This window comes from Lathyrus oleraceus, chromosome 7 (genome assembly GCF_024323335.1).
Source record: "Lathyrus oleraceus cultivar Zhongwan6 chromosome 7, CAAS_Psat_ZW6_1.0, whole genome shotgun sequence".
Taxonomy (NCBI): domain Eukaryota; kingdom Viridiplantae; phylum Streptophyta; class Magnoliopsida; order Fabales; family Fabaceae; genus Lathyrus; species Lathyrus oleraceus.
The window spans coordinates 404,549,472-404,573,421 of NC_066585.1; the positions used below are offsets into that span (position 1 = coordinate 404,549,472).

Sequence of the window (23,950 nt, forward strand, 5' to 3'; positions counted from 1 at the left end):
CATCTTTCTTGTTTTGTCGGCAAAATCACTAGTTACTTATGGTGATCAAGGAGCAAAAATGGTCTTTGCTCAATGGATGTGTGTCATGTGGGTCACATGTTACATATCCCTGCTGCACTCTTTCAGAATTTCCATCAGCATAGAATTTCTAAAGCTTCTCGTCTTTCAGATTCATTTATGGTCTTGGAAGAGCCAAATTCTCATTCAGAAGATGGAGTGAATTTCTGTCATGTAGATCACCAGTTCACAATTAATCTATTTGTTGCTCGCTGTCAACTATTGTGCACCATTATAAATCACCGTCCAAGTGAATGCAAACAGTGTGTTGCCCATCTTGAAGCCTCTGTCACCGTTCTTCTTAATTGCTTGGAGACAGTTTAGAGAACAACAAATCTACGGTGAATGAAGGTTGGTTTTGTTGGGAAGTAGAAATTAACACCGCTGCTATAGTCCCCGGCTCTATGCAGAATTCGCCTCGCAACAGTAGTGGTGGCTTCTCAAATCAACATATATCCACACACCAACTCAAAGCTATTCAACAATACGGACTCAATTTATCACAATGTTTTCCTCCACTACTATATCCTTTTGTTGAACCTATCTAGAAAGGGCATCCGCGATGATGACGATGCAAGGCCTTTGTCCAAATGATTTCTGTTGGTTTTCTCTTTGAAAGATGTTAGCCAGTTGAATGAAATATGATGCGATATTTGGGAAGGTCGTGTTACCGATTGGCTATTTGTCTTGGCTTTCATATATCCAAGATGATGTTACCGGTGTCGGTCAATGCTGTTTCGTTGGAAATGTTTTGGCATTTTCCAAGTTAACACTCATGCAGCGAGTTTGATTTACCTGTAATGACTACGGTGACTGGATGATTGGTTGGCGCAACTGTCAGCTTCGTTTCTGTTATGGATTCCCCACTTCGAATGGCTAACAGTTGAAAATGCGGTGTCACCATTGGCTGCTCAGAGTTTCCCGTCCATTGTGTCAGATACAATAACTCAGCATATCCTCCTGCAGCATCAAATGCAACGAGTTTTGCGTAAATTCACCAAGTTTCGATGTAATAAGATGGCATGAACAAAGGAGAAAAAGCATCTTCCAGAACAGGAAGGTCAACGACACCAACTGCAGGAATATTAGACCTACTGCTGGAAATATAAAGTCTAGCTCGAAAATCGTCTTCGATTTGAACACTCGTCGGAGCAGAATCCTGTGAAGGCTTTCTATCTGCAGCTTCACAAGTATCCATTATTATGTCCATACCATTATGTGAGATTCCCCAACACATTTGTCTCTATTCAAACCTACTGCGATCGAATTTATGTTGGTGACATCCAAGAGTCTTTTCATTACTGCAAGTATAGACGGGATGAAAACCAACTTTACATATTCGCTGATGATTGTGTTTCGAGATGGCCTATGGCATCATACCACATAGATTTTGACACCATGGCTGGTGCGGAAAAGTTTGGAAATATCTATTTCGTGCGGTTGTCGCAAGACGTATCTGATGAGATAGAAGAAGATCCTACTAGCGGGAGGATCAAGTGGGAGCAGGGTAAGTTGATTGGAGCTCCCAATAAGGTGGAAGAAATTGTACAATTTCATGTTGGCGATGTGATCTCATGCCTGCAAAAGGCCTCTCTTATACCAGGTGGCGGAGAGTGTATTTTATATGGAACTGTTATGGGAAGTATTGGGGCATTACATGCTTTTACTTCACGAGATGATGTTGATTTCTTTTCTCATTTGGAGATACATATGAGGCAAGATAATCCACCTTTGTGCGGAAGAGACCACATGGCGTATAGATCTGCCTATTTTCCAGTTAAGGATGTTATTGATAGGGACCTATGTAAGCAATACCCAACATTGCCAATGGATTTGCAGCGAAAAATTGCGGATGAATTGGACAGGAACCCTCGAGAAATTCTGAAGCAACTCTTGAAGATATTGCTCATAATTCAAATTCAACTTTCACAGAGCAGAATCAAACAAATATGCGTTTCAAATTCCTGATATGAGCCAAGAACAGGATACCGACAGTCATCAATTCAATGATCATATATCACATGCAGTAACAAGCAAAACTGATACATCTCATATTAATTTCTTTTGCCGTCAACAGGAAGCTGAGAAAAAAATCAGAACTAAAAAAAATGAAGTGAATCAGAGAAGAAGGAAATGGCTACCAATATCGGAATAATGGACGCCGAGTACTTCGTCGGTAGATTTGAGATTCTCTCTTGGATCAATTCACTTCTTCAACTCAATCTCTCCAAAGTCGAAAAGGCTTGTTCTGGTGTTGTTCACTGTCAGCTTCTTGATGCCACTCATCCTGGAATTGTTCTGATGCATAAGGTCAATTTCGATGCCAAGAGTGGGTATGAGATGATCCAGTCTTTGTTAAGTGTGACAAATATATCAAGTTTCTTAGCTGGTGTTCTAGCATGGAAAGATCCACATATTTTGGTTCATGCCTCGCAAATTGTAGAAATTCTTATGGAAAAGCTTCCTGATAAATTCTCTAAGATGCTTGTCAGTATCACTACTAGACAAGCCTCTTCCAGGGAGAAGGATAATGATTCCATATCTGGAGCATCATTTCACCGTAAGCACTATCACCTACGCAGTGGTAACTTAAATCCCGACGAAAGTCTCCTGGACGATATGAAGATTCCAGTTCCAGTAAATGTGAGCGGGCCACCATGTTTTGTGGAAACTGCAACAGTTAACTAGAGCATTCGCTCATCTGTTAGCTCGGCTGCTAAAACTTTTAAAGACGGGTACTTTCCTCCTGTTCCGGGGACTGTTGAAGTGGGTTTTAGTGATGATCTTTTGCACCTGAAAAATCTCTGCATCAAGTTGAATACTGACGTTGATGACCAAAGAGCTTGGCAAAGGAGATGGTGTGTCTGCTTTTAAATTTATTGGAAGTAGTGTTTTCAGATGCTTGCTAAAACAGTGTGTTTAGCAGATGAGAATTCAAAATGGATTGTTCCACGACTACTATTTCTTGATAGCTATTTCACTTGTGTAGTTAAGTCCAACTGGACCAGGCAAAGTGGAGCCAAAATGAATGTTATAAGGTCCCTTCTGCTGCTAAGCTGTGATTTCATGACTACTTGGAATTGCAGAAAGTTATTAGTGTCCAAGAAGAAGCAGGTCTCAATGTTTGTAGATGAACTTAAGCTATCATACTTGGCCAAAAGTGAACAAGCTTGGAATCATAGAGATCAAAAATGAATTATCGTGCATGGAATCACCGATGCTGGTTAATCTCTTACATGACTAAAGAACAGTTGCTATATGAGATGAGGAAATTGCAGAAACCATGTTGCATTTCCTGCAGGATGCAAACACGGTTATGTTGCTTTCAAGTTCAAACCTTTCTGCATTAAAAGAATTGATAGCTGTGTTGGTTGTCTATCATGATGATTCAAAAGGGAAGGCTACTACTGGGGAGAAAATTCAAATGAACTCATATTCACCTGTATAGATAATATATGCCAAATCATCCCCATGACCAAACCGTGCTTGTTTATGATTATTTGCTCCAGCTCATATTTTCACGTCGGCTTCTCACATAAAGTAGACGAAGTAAGATCAAATGTTGCAATAACCTTGGAGATATTGGTACAAGCAAAGCTTATCATTTGTATTCCTTGGGATTCCTAGACCAGATTGAAATCAAATATCACAATAAAGCCACTGCCGTAACATTTTGCCCCCCGAACGAATCGCACCAATGTCATGTGAAAGACATGCCAAGACCAAAACCGCGTCAAGCTGCCACAATAACACCACATGAAATCAGTTCAATTCAAAAAAAGTGAAAGCACATATTTCATTCAAATGAGTTTACAGTGGTGAAACCTTTCTTACCAACAGTAACGTTTTCAAAATGAAGAGGATTGGGAGAGGGACCACCAAGCTGGAGTGAGGACAAAAAAAAACCTCTCCACTACACAGCATCCTCCGTACCTCCACTACATAGCAGGAAACAGAGCAGAGGAGATGAGAGATATATAAGTGAGGCCATTGTTCATAAGAAGGGAGAGAGCCGAAAAACCCTAATTCCTTAGAGTAACCGCCACTGATCACTAACAAGGAAGAGAGAATTCTGCAAGAACACAAAGAGCTGACTGTTCACACAAATAAAATCCTACCTTTGAACCACCCACCCCAAATCTCATTTTCCCAACAACCATCGCATCTTCCACCTTGGCTCTCATTATATCCAAACATAACCACCATTACCACCGTAATCTTCTGCAACGTTACGACCTCTTCGATGACATGGATCCGCTAGTTTGTGGTTAGGTAACAGCAATACAAAAATTGGAGTTGCCGTTCATCTCACTCGTTGAAGGCTTTGGTGCTCGAAAAGATAACAAACTGCAACAACAGGGACGTCACTATAACCGCCACCACGGTATAATCATTTTCGACGCGGTCCAAGAATCTAGTATCGACATCACATAACATCGTCACTCGACATCAGGTGCGTTCATAGCTGACTTGCTTAGGAAAGAAATATATCGAAAATGAAAGGAGTTTGAGTTCCGGTTATTTTTTTGTTGATTGTTGTTGTTCGGACATAGTTGCATTGCATGAGAGATGATGTATGGTTCACAGTCCATGGAAGGAACATTTTTTTTATTTTTTTCGCAGAAGGTTAAATCCATTTGTTTCTTGTAGCAGGTGTGCATTAAAATGAATCTGTTTAAAAGGACTTGCTACTGTTTTAACTTTGTGTTTTATTTAAAGCTTGATCCATTTTTTATGTTATGTATTAGCGCTTGAGGCTATATGACAAGGATGCTTGTTTGGTGGAGTTGGTGAAGGGATGCTTTGGCAAGCCCTTGGTCTTGGGTTCAATTCCCATATGTGCCATATTTGATTTTTGCAAAACTTTAATTTCTATTTCACATTTTTGTTTTAATCCCCTCCTAATGTTTACTCTTTAATTTTATTTTAATTGTTAAATATCGATTTTAATGTACTTTGATTATTTTAATCCAATATTCAAAATCTTTTCTAAAACGTGAAGAAAAAGATTATCCTGGAAGGAATATCCAGTTATAATCCCGAATATTAGGCTCAAGCTGTAAGAGCTTGCAAGCCGTTAATATTCGTCTTCTCTTTAACACTCTAATATTCAAGTCATTTTCTAAATAAAACGTGAAGAAAAAGATTATCCTGGAGGGAATATCCAATCATAATCCCGAATATTAGGCTCAAGCTGTAAGAGCTTGCAAGCCATAAATATTCGTCTTCTCTCCAAAACACCTGTAAATATCTCAAACCATCTTCTTAATAAAGTTGGAAGAAAAAGATTACCTGGAGGGAATATCCAGTCGTAATCCCGAATATTAGGCTCAAGCTGTAAGAGCTTGCAAGCCATAAATATTCGTCTTCCCTCCAAAACATTCGTAAATATTCGAATCATTTTTCTTAGTAATATTGGAAAGAAACAGACTACCTGGGTGGAATGTCCAGACGTAGTCCCGAGTATTAGACCCAAGCTGTAAGAGCTTGTAAGTCACAAGTACTCGTCTTTCAAACTTCAAAATACCTAATTCCTACCTTAATACTTTTTCAATAAAGATGGAAATGGAACATGGTGTATACCGTGCACTCCTGAGGCTAGGATTCGAGATGTATATCTCGCTCATCCAAGTTCTCGCCATTATTCAAAACACATCAAACCAATCAATATTTTTCCTCGCCGCCGTGCGATTGATTTCTTAAACCTTTTCACAAACTAAAGGTACTTTGTTTCAAAACAATGCAAGGCAATGTTTCTCCACCTGTTTTGGGTAGTCCAACAATGTTTTCGTCGATTTGACACAAAGTAGCTTTCGCTAAAATCGACCAACAAACAAACATTTTTCTACCCCAGAACTACGTAAGCCTTGATTTCTCTTTTGAGATATGTAGGAGCAGGAATTTGTAAATCTTGTCAGGCCCACTAATAAAAAACTTAGGTTTAGTCCTTCGTCAAAAATCCAAAAACATTCTCCTCTTTTCCTTTCTTTCTTTCCCACCTAATAATTCGAAAAGCCTAATATTTCAACTATCACAAACGCACACAACTAACCTAATGGTTCCCGTTGAGTACAACGGACGTGAGGGGTGCTAATACCTTCCCCTTGCGTAATTGACTCCCGAACCCCGATTTGGTTGCGATGACCATAATCATTGTCGTTTTGTCTTGGGTTTTATCGATATTTCCCCTTTCCTTTTTAGGAATAAATAAAGTTCGGTGGTGACTCTGTTCAGTCCATCATTGCGAACGTGCGATCGCGCTTCGCTTTAAAGTCGTATCCCCATTTTTTTCGAGGTGCGACAGATGGCGACTCTGCTGGGGAGTAGGAACATTCCTAAGTGAGTCAAGCCTAGTTAGGTCGTTTGTGTGCCTTTGTTTGTTTACCTATGTGGCTTTTCTTTATTGGTTTTACTATCTCTATTGTCATATTGATATGAATCTGTTGTATTGGTTCGATTATGGTTTGGTACTTGGGTACTCTGATTGCAAACCTTGTGGGAAAGACTTTTTACCCGAGTCTCGAGTAAAAACATAAGATAGGACGAGGTTGAGTAGTGCGGGTCCGCGAGATGTATTTCTCGTTGGGTCGGTACGAGAACCTTACTTAGAGTAGATTCTTGAGAGGATGTTGTCGCTCGGTAAGTAAGTTGTCGTAAGCTTCAATGTTTTCTTTAGGATCCATGACTCTGAGAACCATTTGTAGAACCTTAGTTCTTTGCCCAACTAGGAAAGATAGTTGCGTAGTGTGGGTCTGCGAGATGTATTTCTCGTTGGATCGATGCGAGAACCTCACTTAGAGTAGATTCTTTAGATGGAGTTGATGCCCGACAAGTAAGTTGCCGCAGGTAGCAAACAGTCTAATGGATCCATGACTCTAGGAACCTTTTTAAAAAAAAAAAAAAAACTTAGACCATACCTGGTGAGAACCATGTTCTATACAAAGCAATCAGACTTATCCATGCCTTAAGCCTATTGAACCTATACAAAAAAAATGCATTACATTCATACATTGCATCAACATCATAAAAAAGTAAGCTCTTAGTTGTCTCTTATTTGTTTCAGGAATTGAGAACTTGAAAATGACAACTTCAATAAGACACACTTTCACGCTTAAGTACAAGGAACCTAAGTTGGACAGTCTGAAGGGTTTGATCTCTGATTTGTCTCTCAGCAGACGTGATGAGTTCGGAAAAAACTATGGGAAAATTTTGAGCCTTCTAAATAAGAAAGTTGAATATGGAATTATCGGCTCTCTGGCACAATATTATGATCCACCTCTGCGTTGTTTCACATTCACTGATTTCCAGCTAGCTCCTACTTTGGAAGAAGTTGAGAGAATTGTGGGTCTCAAATTAAAAGATTTTAATCCATTTCCAAAGCTCGAAGAAGATATGGGTCCAAAGAAGATAGCTTCAGCCCTAAGTATCAATGTCCCGACTGTTCGAGACAATATGGTTGAAAAAGGGGGTTGCAAAGGTTTTGCCGCGATGTTTTTGGAGGATTTAGCTCTAAATTTCAAGAAAAGTGGAAATTGGAATGCATTCTATGCTGTGTTGGCTTTATTGATCCATGGGATTGTGCTCTTCCCTAATGTTGAAAAATTTGTGGATCAAGTGGCCATAGAAGTCTTTCTCTCTAGCAACCCAGTACCATTTCTCTTAGCTGACATTTACTATGCCCTTCACGCTCGACATGAAAAGAGGGGTGGAACTTTGTTGTGTTGTGCTCCGTTGCTTTACACTTGGTTCATGCAACACATGCCCGAAGAAGGTCCTTTTGTGGCAAAAGAACTTAAGTCTCCTCAGAAATTAGCTTCTCTCACCGCAAGTTCCATCAGATGGTATATCCGAGAGTGGGAAACCCCAGACATTATAGTCAGCTGTGGGGAATTTCCTAATGTACCGTTGTTGGGTACCAAGGGTTGCATCAACTATAACCCTATGTTATCTCGATTACAACACGGTTACTCCATGGATGGTCCTCCTGACGCAAATGACTTATAGCCATTTGTGCTCTCTGACATCCAAGCAAGCAATCCTGATGTAAGAGCAGTACGAAAGGCTTGGTTAAAGGTTGTAAGAAAGGGTAAAGAGTTTGGAAAAAGAAACATTCTCGCCAAAGAACCTCACACTCAATGGGTGAAAAAAAGAGTTGAGGAAATCCAGTTGCCCTTTATCTTAAAGGCTCCAGCTTTTCCTAAAACTCCTGATCCCAAGCCCATACTCCCCGAGGACATGGAGAAACTCGCTACTAAGGTTAAGGAGCTCGAATTGGAAAATACTGAATTATGAATTCAGATGAACCGAGTTATCCTGGAAAATCAGATTTTGAAAGAGGAACGTAAGGGAAAAGCCCAAGAACTGGAGGATAGCAACAAGAGAGCCAGGTTATTGGAAGACCAGAAAGATGATCTTGATCATATCCTATTGGGTTCCACATCAGTGATCCGAACCAGGAAGGAAGAGCTAGGATCTGTGAGTTAGGGAGAATGTTGGATAAATCTCTTATGGATAAAAAAGAAATTAAGCTCGACTTTGAGGCACAGATTCGTGACTTGAGAGACGCTCTGAAGAAATGCGAGGAAAAGTTGTCTCGCGAGATCCTCCAAAAGGAAGAAGCTGAAAGAAACTGTCACCATCTCAGGTACCAGTTGGAAGAAGCTACTATGAGGTTTGCAGTTTTGGAGAGCCAAGAAGGTGATGCAGCCTACTTACTCCTAAAGAATGATTGTGTGTACTGGAAAAGGTTGTATAGAGAGGCTAGAGCAACCTTAGATGAAGATCAAAAGGTCATCCAGAAACTCCAAGAGCTCTATGTTGAGTGGAATGGCAAGTTCCGCAACTTAGCTAGGTTTGTTAACCACAATATGTTGGAGCTCCCAGAAAAACTCCAGGAAGCGGATTGGTGTATGTGTCCAGAAAACACACCTCCTCAAGTTTTCAATTTCGTCAAGTTTATCAAGAAAATGATGAATGAGCTCACCACAGATTTGGCTACGATCATAAGAGCCGAGACAGAACTTAAGTTTACTCGTACTTGAATTTGAATTGTTGGTGTTTAAATCTTTTTGTATTCGAATCATGTGTACTTGAAGTTAAATCCTTTTGTATTCGAATTTGATTTTGATTAATGGAAGTTGTCATTTTGGGTCTCAATTATTACATGTCGTTCTTATATTCTAACATTGCTGAAATGAATAATAAAGATAACTAAGAGTTTTGCAAACAAATGCATCCATACATGCATTCATACATTTTCAAAAAAGAGTCTCACTCCGCCCTTTCTTCCACCAGCTTCACGCTGAATTTTCAACACCAGTATAATACTCGCGCCAGAGCAAGACAGAGAATGGATGAACAAGAACAAGAGAGCGCCCGAGTTAGAGCTGAACTAGAAGAAATCAAAGGAGGCGTGTCCCAGATGCGAGAGATGCTGCAAGCTTTAACCTTCAGGTTTGAGATTCCACAAGCGACCGTGATTTCAGAGACCACGGGCCCAGCAGTAGAAGTCCCACCTCAGAGGACGTTACCCTCAACCCTTCCTCCATATGGGCTACCTTATGACTTCGTCCCCCGAGCGGAGGTGGTGCACGAAATGGGGCAATCTGTCCAACAAGCTGTGCCATTACCGGTTTACACTGACGCACGTCCAGTCATCCATACTGTGGTTCCACCAGCTGCCTATGCTAGGCATATTCCTCATTATGAAGATCAAAACCACATGTATCAGACTGTTGACTCAATTGTTGCTGGTGACGAAGTAAGGTTTGAGGACTTCAGGGAGGTAAAGGAGAACATGCAGCTCCTTGAGAAGAAGTTTCGAGATCTAGAAGGAGACCACTTCTTTGGATCTGCTGCCAAAGAAATGTGCCTGGTGTCCGGGTTGGTGATTCTAGCCAAATTCAAAACTCCAGATTTTGACAAATACAAGGGGCATACTTGTCCAAAGAGCCATCTCATCATGTATTACCGAAAAATGGCTGCACACATGGAGGACGAAAAGCTGATGATCCACTGCTTTCAAGACAACTTGAGTGGGGCTCCTTCCAAATGGTACCTAAGTTTGGATCAGAACAGGATCAGGTGTTTCCAAGACCTGTCAGATGCGTTCATAAAACATTACAAATACAACATGGACATGGCGCCTGACAGAAGACAGTTGTAGAGCATGTTCTAGCATGACAAAGAGTCCTTTAAAGAATACGCTCAAAGATGGAGGGAACTGGCTTCTCAGGTTAAACCACCTCTTGCTGAGAAGGAATTGGCTGAACTATTTATCGACACTGTCCAACCCCAGTTCTACGAGAAGATGGTTGGAAGTGCTTCTTTGGGATTCTCCGAGCTTGTTGCTATGGGAGCTCGTGTTGAATATGGTGTAAGGAATGGAAAACTGGCGGTTGTAGCTGGAACTTCAAATGCTAATCCAAAGAAGTTCTCTGGAGGGTTTCCTAGAAAGAAGGAAGGGGAAACAAATGCTGTGACTGCTGGCCAAGGAAGAGCTCCTCCAAGAAGGAGACCACAACAATATCCACCTCAGCAATATGTTCAACAACCAATTCCCTATCAACAATCCATGTATCCTGTCCAGTATGCTCTGCAACCATAGGTAGCTGTTGTGACGCCTGCGTTCAATCAACAGCCTGCTCAGGCTTATCAAGCGCCTCCAGTCTATCGACCAGCTCCAGTTCAACAACGTGTTGCGGCTCCGCCAGCTTATCAACAAGCACCAACAACTCCTGTTTATCAACAACCGAGAGCTCAAGCGCCGAGGCAGAATGCTCAAAACCAAAATAAGAGGCAAGGGGAGAAGGTGACCTTCAATCCAATTCCAATGTCGTACACTGAGTTGTATCCCTCCCTATTGCAAAAGGGGTTGGTGGTTCCCAGACCTATGGGACCTCCACCTGACCGTCTTCCTCCATGGTACAACCCTAATGCACACTGTCCTTTTCATGAAGGGGGCCCCGGGCATGACCTAGAGGGTTGTTACGCTCTAAAGCATAGGGTTCGGGAATTGATTGAGAGCAAGATCTTGTCTTTTAAGGACATGGGGCCGAATGTGAAGAACAATCCTCTTCCTCCCCATGGAGATCCCGCGGTAAATGCCATTGAAGATGCCTTTGCTGGTGTTACGGTTGATAAGGTGGATGATGTGAAGACTCCTTTGGTGGCATTCCATGCCCGATTGGTGGAAGCTGGCCTGATTAATGTAAATCATGAAAATTGTGAAGAGTGTGCCACACATCCAAAAGGGTTTCAGATGGTGCGAGACAATATTCAAGGCTTGATGGATGAAGGAATGCTTCAAATATCCAGTGCTGTGAAGAACGAGGATGTGTTGGTGATTGAACCTTGTTTCAATTTACCTGAACCAGTCGAAATCCCATATTATAGTGGTGGAGTGGTCCCGGTGAACAGTAAGCCATCGCCTTTCGAGATATGTATGCCCACGCCTTTTCCCTACGAGAGCACCAAGGTTGTGCCTTGGAAATATGAGATTACTGTTGTGGATAAGGTTGTTGAAGGAAGTTCAGACGCTGAGGTGACAGAAGCTGTAAGTGAACACTACAACAAACAAGACCTTAGACAGCGCTTTTTTTAGCCTTAGACAGCGCTTTAAAGCGCTGTCTAAACCTCCGCTGCTAAAGGTTTAGACAACGCTTTTTTAAATCTTAAAAGCGCTGTCTAAGCCCACCCCCCCCTTAGACAGCGCTTTGGCCAAAAGCGCTTTATAAGACACTCTTATTTTAAATTTTTTAGGTATACCTTAGACAGCGCTTTTGAAAAGCGCTGTCTAAGCCCCACCCCCTTAGACAGCGCTTTGGCCAAAAGCGCTTTCTAAGACCCTCCTATTTTAATTTTTTTAGGTATACCTTAGACAGCGCTTTTCAAAAAGCGCTGTCTAAGCCCCCCCTTAGATTAAAATTTATCCTATGTAAGCTTTTCTAAAAAGCGCTTTCTAAAAAATATGTGCATCATTCACAACAGAATAGGAACCTTAGCAGAAGGTAATGCTCCATATAGCTTGTCTGTATTCCATGGAGAAATTTGTTTTTGTACATAGTTAGAGAGTATTATGCGGCTTTAAAAAAATAGAAAATGTAACACATGATAGGAAATAATTGTAGACAGTTGTTGAATAGAAAAATAGATTATTAAATTAGATAAAGTGTATAGAGTCTATCATAGATATGGATATAATTAGCTCAATATTGTGCCAGCTACTGAAAATATTGAACAAAGTTTCATTTATGTCATAATCCCTAAAAACATAAAAGGCACAAATATGTATTCATCAGCATTCACCAAGAATCCATATATTAAAAGTTAGAACCAAAACAAAAGCTCATCTATTTCACTTCTAAAATAATTCCTAGAAAGCTCTCTGACTTGATTACCAAATTCACAATTTTCATATAACAGACTACCTACTAGCTATATGTTGGTGTTTTTCATTTCACACAAAATAAATGGATTCCACACAAAATCAATTTGATTTGTATATTTAGGCTTTAGAGAAATGTTAGCTTAAGGATATAATCAGCAATCTACCAAATCTCTTGAACTCTAGGAAACCCCGATACTCCAAAATAGTCAAAGTATCGGTGTCTAACACATATCTGACACCATAAACCTGTCCGATACAGAAAACTATATATCATGTTTGATTATAGCACACATTTTCAGAACTGTTAGACAAAAACGCACTCAATCATAATAACATATCCTGTGAAATTAGTGGTCTAAACTTTGTGCCTATATACTATTTAAGACTACATGCACAACAAAAACTTTTGTGTTTCTCCCAGCTAATTCATTCATGGAAAATATACTGCTATCATAAAGTAATCCTCACATTATACATCAGTAATAACAATTACAATTTTTTGTCAAGAGAAAGGACTTAGTTCCAAGGAACTCATTTCATATCAATTTATTCAATCTAATGTGACTCACTTACAAGGCAAAACATAACAAATATGAACAAATTAGACAATTTAGAGAGGACTGCAAAACGCATCTACTCATATATGAGGAAATAACATATATTAAACTTACAATATGAATGTATAATGATGGCGAGATAGGAGCACGAGACAAAGATGAACGACAATGAGAGAGTATGGACTGAAAATGAAAACTAGTGTTAAAGAAATGATAAGTGTGAAACATTTGTAGAATGAGGAAGGAACGAAAAGATTAAACTTACAATATGAATGTCTAATGGCGGCAAGACAAGAGCCGGAGAAAAAAATAAACGGAGGTGAGAGAGTATGCGCTGAAAATGAAAACTAGTGTTAAAGAAATGATAGGTGTCAAATGCACACGCAAAACAGTTACAAGATTAAAATTGTTAATTTGTAGTAATTAAGTAGCCTAGCTAACTATTCCAATTCAGATGATATGTGACAACAGTTACTAGATAAAAAAACTCATCTACTCCTATAACTTGTTCAACAAGTTCTCTAACCAAGACAAGTCACCACTTCATTTATACACACAAACAATAAAGTAGTTGTGATTCAGATTTCATGCATCTCTATATGTTAAACAATAAACCCTAAAGTTGAGTCAACAAGCCCAACTGTGACTCCCACAACACCAATTACTAGAAATCTTAAACCCTAAAAAATCAAAAATTCAAAGTAACATAGTTTCAATTTATGATGTGATTCCAACAATCATTAGTGAGAAAAATAAAATAAAAAATTAAACCCTAGCAAGAAAGCAGTCAAGAGAGATGAGAAAAGGGTACAACAGAGGAGCCAAGAGTAAGTTACCGGTGCGAGCTTCGATAACCCCCGTTCATGAGTGACCGTCATGTTCTTTGTTAACCTTCATTCTCGAGTGACCAGTGTGAAAAAGCTTACATAGGATATACAATCGGTAAGGACAAATCGTACAAACTAGAGAGAATCGGTAAAATTTCAGTGTGAATTTTTATTTCTCATTCAGTTAGCGTTGGAAGAATCGGTAAAAAGCTTACATAGGATATACAATCGGTAAGGACAAATCGTTCGCTGTTGGGGTTCGCTGGAGGGGTTTAATCGCAGGAGGGAAAACAAAAAGAACTGAGAACGAAAATAGAAGTCTGAAATTTAATTTTAATTAGACCTTAGACAGCGCTTTTGTGGAAAGCGCTTTCTAAGATAAGCCTTAGACAGCGCTTTCCAAAAGCGCTTTCTAAACCCCCACCTTAGACAGCGCTTTTGGTTTTAATTTTTTTTTTAACTGAAAGACTTTAAACAGCGCTTTCTCAAAAGCGCTGACTAAGGTCTATATTTAAAAGCGCTTTCTAAAAGCACTGTCTAAGGGGGGGTCTTAGACAGCGCTTTCTAAAAGCGCTGTCTAAGATCCCCCCTTAGACAGCGCTTTCATTATTTTTTTAGAACATTTTCCGTGTTTTATTTTTATTTTAACCTTAGACAGCGCTTTCTTTTAAAAGCGCTGTCTAAGATGCGCTGTTAAAAAACCTTTTTGGCGTAGTGGAAGACGTCACAAATATTGCAGGAATGAGCAGAATGACCCGTAGTGGTCGAATCTATACGCCTGAATTCAATGTGACTCCTCAAGGGCCAAATAAGGAATCAACGGTTGCAACTCCCACTAAAGAACCCGAAGTGGTCCAATCCGAAGATGCTGTTGAATTCTTGAAGTTGATCAAGAAAAGTGACTACAAGGTTGTGGACCAGTTGCATCAAACACCGTCTAAGATCTCTATTTTATCTTTGTTATTGAACTCCCAAGCCCATAGGGAGGCTTTGTTGAAGGTGCTTGCTCAAGCTCATGTAACGCAAAGCATAACATTTGACCAATTTGATGGAGTAGTTGCAAACATCACAGCTTGTAATACTTTGAGCTTCAGTGGAGAAGAATTACCTGAGGATGGACAAAATCACAACCGTGCTCTCCATATCTCGGTGAAATGCAAAGATGATACTTTGGCAAGAGTGTTGGTCGATACCGGATCTTCTCTGAATGTTATGCCAAAGAGAACACTCACCAAGTTATCCTATCAAGGACCAGCTATGAAGCCTAGTGCCTTGGTAGTGAAAGCTTTTGATGGTTCCAGGAGAACCGTGATTGGAGAGGTGGAACTGCCCATATTGATTGGCCCTCATGTATTCCCGATTAATTTCCAAGTCATGGATATTAATCCAGCATATAGCTGCTTGCTGGGACGTCCTTGGATTCATGCTGCAGGGGCAATTACCTCCACCTTACATCAATAAATGAAGTTTGTGGTGGACAATCAACTAATCATCATTTCTGGAGAAGAAGACTTTGTGGTCAGTCACCTTTCATCCTTCAGATATATCGAGGCTGATGAGGACGCTTTGGAAACTTCTTTCCAAGCTCTTGAAATAGCCAACGCCACTTTTGTGGAAATGAAGGACCCTGTTGGGAAAGCTTGTTCATCTTTCGCTTCTCTGAAAAGCGCAAAGTCTAGCATCGAAGGAGGAAACCCTGAAGGTTGGGGTCAACTTATTGATATTCGTGAGAAGCATGACCGCTTTGGTCTGGGATATGTGCCTTCCGCTGCAAAAGGAGCCCGAGTCCCTACAAAGGACAACACCCGAAGCATCCAGGAAGTATTCCTCAGCACAGGATTCATCCATGGAGATCAAGTCAATGCAATTGAAGATGAGCCATGTTTGGTTTACCGGTGTGAGACAACTTTGAACAACTGGAAGGCGGTTGAGATCCCCGAAATTTTTCCTTTGTCAAAGTAATAATTGTTGTATTTTTCCTTTCAAATCCTTAGCTCTGCCCAAGGCTAATGGATCATGTTGTAGGGCCCATTTTCATTTTCAAATAATCATTATCAATGAATGAAAGGCATTTTGTTAAATTCTTAAAATTCATTTATTTTGCTTTCTCTTAAGAAAATGGCAATCTTTTCAAAAACAAAAGAAAAACTTTTCATTTATGCATCTTTTATTTTTACTTTGTCTAAAAGAAATCAATCATTCAAACATGCAGAATAAATGATAACCCCGTTGAATCCAATGACTTTACTACCTCTCATAACTTTGACTCTCCTATCTACCAAGCGGAAGAGGAGGGTGAAGAAGATTGTTACATCCCCGACGAACTGGCAAGGCTGCTCGAGCACGAGTCCAAAGCCCTTCAGCCACATGAAGAACCGGTGGAAACAATCAACCTCGGCACAGAGGAAGAGAAGAAAGAAGTCAAAATTGGCACCACACTTGAAGCAGGCGTCAAAGAGAGATTAGTCGAGCTGCTACAAGAATATGTGGATGTATTTGCATGGTCATACCAGGATATGCCAGGTTTGGACACCGACATCGTTGAGCACAAGCTCCCGCTTCAGCCAGAATGCCCGCCAGTAAAACAAAAACTCCGAAGAACAAGACCAGATATGGCTCTGAAGATTCGTGAAGAAGTCAAACGACAATTTGACGCTGGTTTTCTCGCAGTGGCGAAGTACCCACAATGGGTAGCTAACATTGTACCTGTGCCTAAAAAGGATGGCAAGGTAAGGATGTGTGTTGACTATAGAGATCTGAACAGAGCTAGTCCAAAGGACGATTTCCCTCTACCACACATTGATACTCTGGTAGACAACACTGCAAGTTTTGCTGTATTCTCCTTTATGGATGGTTTTTCGGGATACAATCAAATCAAGATGGCTCCAGATGACATGGAGAAGACCACTTTTATTACCCCATGGGGCACTTTTTGCTATAAGGTAATGCCTTTCGGTCTCAAAAATGCTGGGGCAACTTACCAAAGAGCTATGGTCACTCTTTTCCATGATATGATGCACAAGGAGATAGAGGTCTATGTTGACAACATGATCGCCAAAACTCAGAATGAAGAAGATCATATGAGCCATCTGAAGAAGCTATTTGAACGCCTCAGAAAGTTTAGATTACGATTAAACCCTGCAAAATGCACATTCGGTGTCCGTTCAGGGAAGTTGCTTGGTTTCATCGTTAGTCAACGAGGAATTGAGGTGGACCCTGACAAGGTCCGAGCTATACAAGAAATGCCTGCTCCACGCACCGAGCGAGAAGTCAGAGGTTTCCTTGGACGTTTGAATTACATCTCAAGGTTTATCTCCCACATGACGGCCACATGTGAGCCTATCTTCAAATTGCTTCGAAACGACCAAGTTGTTGAATGGAATTCTGATTGTCAAAATGCTTTTGAGAAGATCCATCAATACTTGCAAGAGCCTCCTATTTTGATTCCACCTGTCCCGGGAAAGCCATTAATCATGTATATGATTGTGCTTGAAGGGTCAATGGGATGCATGCTGGGGAAACATGACGAAACCGGTCGGAAAGAACATGCTATTTACTATCTGAGTAAAAAGTTTACCGATTGTGAAAGTCGATATTCGCTTTTGGAGAAAACTTGTTGCGCGCTAGCATGGGCCGGTCGTCGTTTGAGGCAGTACATGATTTGCCATACTACTTTGTTAATCTCGAAAATGGATCCAATAAAGTACATCTTTGAGAAACCTGCCTTGACTGGAAGACTTGCCCTTTGGCAGATGCTTTTGTCAGAGTACGACATCCAGTACGTAACCCAGAAGGCAATCAAGGGAAGTGTGTTAGCAGAGTATCTTGCTCACCAACCAGTTGAAGACTATCAGCCATTGAAGTTTGATTTCCCCGATGAGGATATAATGGTGATAAAGGATTGTGAGACCCCAGGCCCAAATGAAGGACCAGAACCAGGGTCTCGATGGAAGCTCGCGTTCAATGGTTCTTCCAATTACAGTGGTCATGGTGTGGGAGCTGTTTTGATGAATCCAAATGGTGGCTTTACCCCTTTCACAACAAGGTTGTGTTTTGATTGTACGAATAATGTCGTTGAATATGAAGCTTGTATCCTTGGTCTTGAAGCCGCAATTGATCTCCGAATTAAGATCCTTGAGGTGTATGGAGATTCAGCCTTAGTGATCTATCAGGTCAAAGGTGAATGGGAGACCCGTGATGCGAAGCTGATCCTGTATCGCGCTCATGTTGTGAAGATGATAGAATACTTCGACGATATCACTTTCCATCACATCCCAAGAGTAGAAAATCAAGTGGCTGACGCTTTGGCAACATTAGCGTCAATGTACCAAGTCAAATTCCATAATGAAGCTCCACTTATTCGAATCGAGCGAAGAGATGAGCCTGCCTACTGTCAGCTGATTGAAGAAGAAATTGATGGTAAACCATGGTTTCATGACATCAAGCGATATCTTCTAAGTCAAGAGTATCCAGAAGACGCTACGTTGTTGGATAAGAAAACTCTGAGGAGGTTATCATCCAAATTCTTTTTGAGCAATGATGTGCTTTACAAGAGAAACCATGACATGGTTCTGCTCAGATGCGTGGATAGACACGAAGCAGACACGTTAATCAAGGAGATTCATGAAGGATCCTTTGGAACCCATGCTAATGGACATGCCATGGCCAAGAAGATTTTGAGAGCTGGCTATTATTGGTTGACCATGGAGTCCGATTGTTTCAGCTATGCAAGAAAATGTCATAAATGCCAAATTTATGCTGATAAGGTGCATGTGCCGCCAACACTTTTGAATATTTTGACGTCGCCTTGGCCTTTCTCAATGCGGGGCATCGACATGATTGGTGCTATAGAGCCTAAGGCTTCCAATGGTCACCACTTCATCCTGGTTGCCATCGATTACTTTACTAAATGGGTAGAGGCTGCTTCCTATACCAATGTGACGAGTCATGTGGTTGCTCGCTTTATCAAGAAGGAGATTATCTGCCGCTATGGAATCCCAAGCAAGATCATCACCGACAATGGTTCAAACTTGAACAATAAGACAATGACAGAATTATGTGAGAGTTTCAAGATTGACCACCATAATTCTTCTCCATACCATCCAAAGATGAACGGTGCTGTTGAAGCTGCCAATAAAAATATCAAGAAGATCCTGCAAAAGATGGTGACAACTTATAAGGATTGGCACGAGATGTTACCCTTTGCTTTGCATGGATACCGGACTTCAGTCCGCACTTCAACAGGGGAAACCCCATTCTCCTTAGTATATGGGATGGATGTGTAGCGGTGTATTCGTCGCTATATGATCTATCGATTAAACCATAAGCAAGGTATACAATGAAATTTCGAGTCGCCACCGCACTTTTATTTATCCAAAGGACTGGCTAAAAAGCGAACAAAAGCCTAAGAAGTTTTACACGTAGAAAACTAATAAAAAGATCAGAGAGTCTGGGTAAGGGGTAAATTACGCAATGGGAAGGTGTTAGGCACCCATCACGTCCTAGGTACTCCTAGGGAGCCCTTTTCACACTTGTTGTAAAAATTGTTATTTGTTATGACATAAGTATTGTGCAAACATGATTGGGATGATGAGAAAAGAATGTACAAGTTTTATTGGGTTTGAACGGATGAACCCGCTGCCTACGTACCTTCCATCAAAGGTAAGGATCAAAACGCCGTAGTTCGGCTAAAAGATTTCCAAAAGTTGGTGGATTCAGTTTTAAACACAAGCACTGAGGCTTTTCATTATCAATGGGAGAACACTCGACCAAGAAACAACATCCACCATGCGAGGATAGCTTCGACGTACTAGAGGGGTTAGCCCTGTTTTTAGTACGGAAGTCTTACTGTCGACTCACTAAGGATAGGCAAGATTTACATCAACCACAATGATAATTGAAACCTATGGCTAATGCATGAAAAGATTAACAATGGACAGAGCCAAAACAAGTGAATGAGTGAAGTTAATTGATTGTGATTATGAAAATGAAGTCAAAGTATGATTAAGATTGATTCAAAAGAAGTATTATGAAATGGAGTTTTGAAAAAGAGTCAAGGACTTGGGTCCAGGTTTTTAGTTTGAAAAGCATGAAGATGTTTGCACAATATCTATGTCAAGCTTGAAATCAAAGTGTGAAAAGGTTTAGGACATAATGGAGATGAATGGATGAAGATGGTTTGTAAAACTTCTTAGAAGGTTCACTTCTTGAAATCATATGGGAGATGATTCAAGTGTGTCCTTTGGAATAAGCAATGGATAATAACAAACAAACAAGAAAGAAGGAATGAAAAGCGGATGTCGGATGCCAATCACTGGGCTTATACCAATCTCCTAAAACAAAACGGGATATCGGAGGCCACTCAATGGTCTTACACTAATCTCCTCAAACAAAGAAGTAAAAGGCGGATACCGGATACCAATAGATGGATTTACACCAGTCTCCTAAAACAGAAACAGGATGTCAGAAGCCACTCAATGGTCTTACACTAATCTCCTCAAAAGAAAACAAAGATGAAATATGGAAGTCAACTGCCAATCTATCTAGACTTAGGTTAACTCCACATATGATCATAGGAAATCCAATGCCACGTTACAGGGACTTACAATGAATCCTCACATACAAACAGACAAAACAAACTATGATCACAGGAAAGCAGATGCGAACTTACAGGGACTTATAACTACATCCTCACATACAAACAGATAAAACAAATCATGATCACAGGAAAACAGATGCCAACTTACAGGGACTTATAACTGTATCCTCACAAACAAACAAAACAAATCATGATCACAGGAAAACAGATGCCAACTTACAGGGACTTATAACTGTATCCTCACAAACAAACAAACAAAGCAACAGAAGATATGAGTGACCAATGAGGTCTTACACTCTATCCTTCCATATCATAGGAGCAAATGCCAAAGCAATGGACTTACAATTGTCCTCAATGGGTAAGCAACAATGATAGCATCACAAAGACAAATGAGATGATCATGCATTAATGGCAATTGATGATGATAAATGCACAACATATAAGCAAACAGGTGCATATGAAGCAATCAATCAATCAATGAATATCAAACAGCACACTCTATATCCAAACAAGGAGGCTCATACAAGAGGGTTAGGCACTGAGGCCAACTGGAATAGGGTCAAAGAGTTGCTCTTAACCTTGCCATTGAGAGGCTAAGGTGTAGCAGATGAAAGGAGATGAGGGGTGTGCCTCATTGCTTCTATCCTTGATCAGGGAGAGCATTAGAAAGTGTGGGAGTTCAGAAAGTAGGAACTCTTTCCACATTATTGACTCGATTGATCTTGGGTTAGGATCTCAATGCTACAACCATGTAATGGGAGCAAGGAGAAGACTCACTGAATAGTAGGGGATAGGTTGCTTATCCCTTTGATCTACCAATTGCCTTACTTGAAGGACTTTTCCTGCTTGGGACAATTTTAAACACACACAAGCATTGCCTCTTAAGGAGGACTTCAGACAGTTTGCCCGGCCAAATAACAGGCCGGGTCTCCAGACTACATGAAGAAAGAGGGATTACCTCAAAGCAAATTGCTAAATAGCAAAGCAAAGCAAGTTCAAAGAACTTAAGCAACTAAAAGGGTACCTGAAATGATCAGACAAATCAGTACACAGTTCAACAGTTTAAATCAAAAGGAAATGGATCAAACAGTTAAATCAGAGGGACCAATGTGCAAAGCACAAGACTCAAGTCACATGAGTCACACCTACAAAACAAAGGTTAGCACATGATAATATAGTCAAGCTCAATCAAATTTGGATGGTTTCTTTGAAGCACTATGCTTAACCTGAAACAAATGAACTCAACATAAGTCCCAAAAGACCACTAGGACAAGCCTAGGGTCAAAAACAAAAGGGAAAGTCAAAACAGCAAACAATAGTCAACCAAAGTCAAGTTCAAACATTTAAGAAGCAAGCACAATTGGTTTCAAGTTTATATCATGCATCATCATCATTTTATAGACCAAAGAAGTCAAAGCATGGCAAAAGGAAGCACAAATAGGTCAACAGCAAGACCAAGCTCAAAAGCAAGCATAATCAATTCCAAAAATTATGAAATAATTCATACTCAATCACAATCCATAACATATCATGCATATAAAATTTCAGCTCAATTGGATCATGGGAAGATAGTCAAATAAAATCAAGAAGTCAACACATTTTCAAGTATGCACCAAGAAGTCAACAAAACATGTGTCATCTTCAAAAAATCATAACAAACTGAAAACAGATGAGAAATGGATGGGATCAACACCAATGCAAAGCTCAAGATGTCTAGTATGCACATGTGAAATTTCATGATCATCCAATAAGGTATGAGAATTTCACAAAGGATTTGGCAACATGTATCACATAAAGTCAACAATTGACTAGGCAGGGAAGCAAAATTCCAAACAAATCAGAAATGGCATAATTAAATCCAGGAAAAATCACACATCAACTAGACATATAAGAGATGGCTCATGCAAAATTTCACATTATTTGAAGGCCAGGAAGCATGTGAACAAAAATCAAGAAATTGCATAACATTGGTGTGACACAAATTGTCACACCCTACTTCAGAAAATCATATCTCACACACCACATATGATAAATGCACAAACTCTACATCAAAACAAAGATGAATGAGTCTAGTTTCACCACAAAACATTTCAGGGTCATTGGATGCATCATCATCATTTCACAAAAGGAATGGCCAAAGGTGTCAAATAAGCATACATGTTAAAAACCCTAGAGCCATTTAAAATCCAGCCATCCAAAAATTCAATAAAAATCATGATTAAATAATAGACATTCTTGTGAACATGATGCAAAAAATCCCATGATTTTTGGAGTTAAATTGAGTGAAATATGAATTGTGGAAGATGATGAACAATTGGGAACAAATATGAGCATATAACATGGTTTAATGAGTCAACCAAGGTCAGCATGGCATTTTTGTGATTACATGCATCATTAATCAAAACGCAGAGTTTAGGCTCACAAAATGAAATGTTGTGATTGGCCAGTTTTCAATGAAACAGTAAATTCGCAGGGCAAAACGAACCAAGCAACCAATCGTGATTCAAGTTCAAAACCCTTAGGGTTTAAGAAACAGCATGGCAGCATCATCTTCATCCAATCATTATGAACAAATTTCAAGCATAGTTTCACAAACATCATGGCAAATAATAATCCTGCAACATCATGCAACAATGAACCAAATACGATGGGGGAAAAAATCTGGAAACCAGCTAGGGTTTCAAAAGCCAACAGCATAACTTCATCCCTTCCAAACAATCGATCAAAATTTTTTCGCCCAGAAACAGCAATTGATTATACCATTCGAACAAGCAAACTTCAAACATTACAAATCTATCAACCAAATGCAATGAAACACAATGAATAGCATGCATCGAGTACAATCAACAATGAACACAAAACTTCATTTCCAGATATTTCATGCAATATTCAATCATTTCAAGCAAACTATAGTTCATTAGAATCAGCAAGTCAAGGACTACACATGGCATGGCAAAAATTTGAGAAAAGAAGAACTCGAAATTTTACTTGATTTGGAAGAAATGGGAGAAACAGCTGTTGTTTTGAGGATGTAGCCCGATACAGATGAAGTTCTTGGTCCCAAATGATGTATCCTTGAAGAAGTTAAGCTCAAACTCGCTTGATTCGACTCTAGCTCCAAGCTGCCATGGGAGAAGGCTTTGGAAAACAGAACACGATGAAGACTGGACAGATGATGAGCTGTGCTTGAAAAAGGCTCCAAATGATGTCCAGATGAAGGAACAAAGAAGAAAGGCTCGAGGGTTTGAAGCTTTTGGCCAGAAAATGCAAAGTGTCAAAAATGCAAGAAGGAGAGAATGAAGGTTTTTTGCTCGATGGAGGCTGTGACTTAGGGTTGAAATGAGCAGAAAATTGCTTATATGTGGTATGTTTAAGGTTGTTAATCCATGTGCTAACCAAAGTTAACTTAATGAAGCCATTTTGCATATTGCTAAGTTTGGAAAATATGGAAGTGGAGGTGTATGGTCTGCCACGAAAATGGGCTTCAAAAGGCTGCAAAGGACCCTTACATTTGCTGTTTTTT

The 23,950-nt window shown here is 40.1% G+C and overlaps 2 protein-coding genes across 2 annotated transcripts in view; both read left to right on the forward strand.

The window, feature by feature from the left end:
* The first annotated feature begins 1,257 nt into the window (after window positions 1-1,257).
* Window positions 1,258-2,379, forward strand: LOC127102735 (spliceosome-associated protein 130 A-like). Its single transcript, XM_051040075.1, has one exon. The coding sequence runs from the start codon at window positions 1,426-1,428 to the stop codon at window positions 2,023-2,025; it is 600 nt and encodes a 199-aa protein (XP_050896032.1). The 5' UTR covers window positions 1,258-1,425; the 3' UTR covers window positions 2,026-2,379.
* A 7,027-nt stretch (window positions 2,380-9,406) lies between these two features.
* Window positions 9,407-23,950, forward strand: part of LOC127104041 (uncharacterized) — a 32,893-nt gene continuing 18,349 nt past the window's right edge. The window contains exons 1-5 of the mRNA XM_051041258.1: window positions 9,407-10,140; window positions 10,270-10,600; window positions 10,664-11,611; window positions 13,237-13,321; window positions 14,545-15,104. Of these exons, the coding sequence (XP_050897215.1) occupies window positions 9,407-10,140; window positions 10,270-10,600; window positions 10,664-11,611; window positions 13,237-13,321; window positions 14,545-15,104 (2,658 nt within the window). The remainder of the gene's footprint in view (window positions 10,141-10,269; window positions 10,601-10,663; window positions 11,612-13,236; window positions 13,322-14,544; window positions 15,105-23,950) is intronic.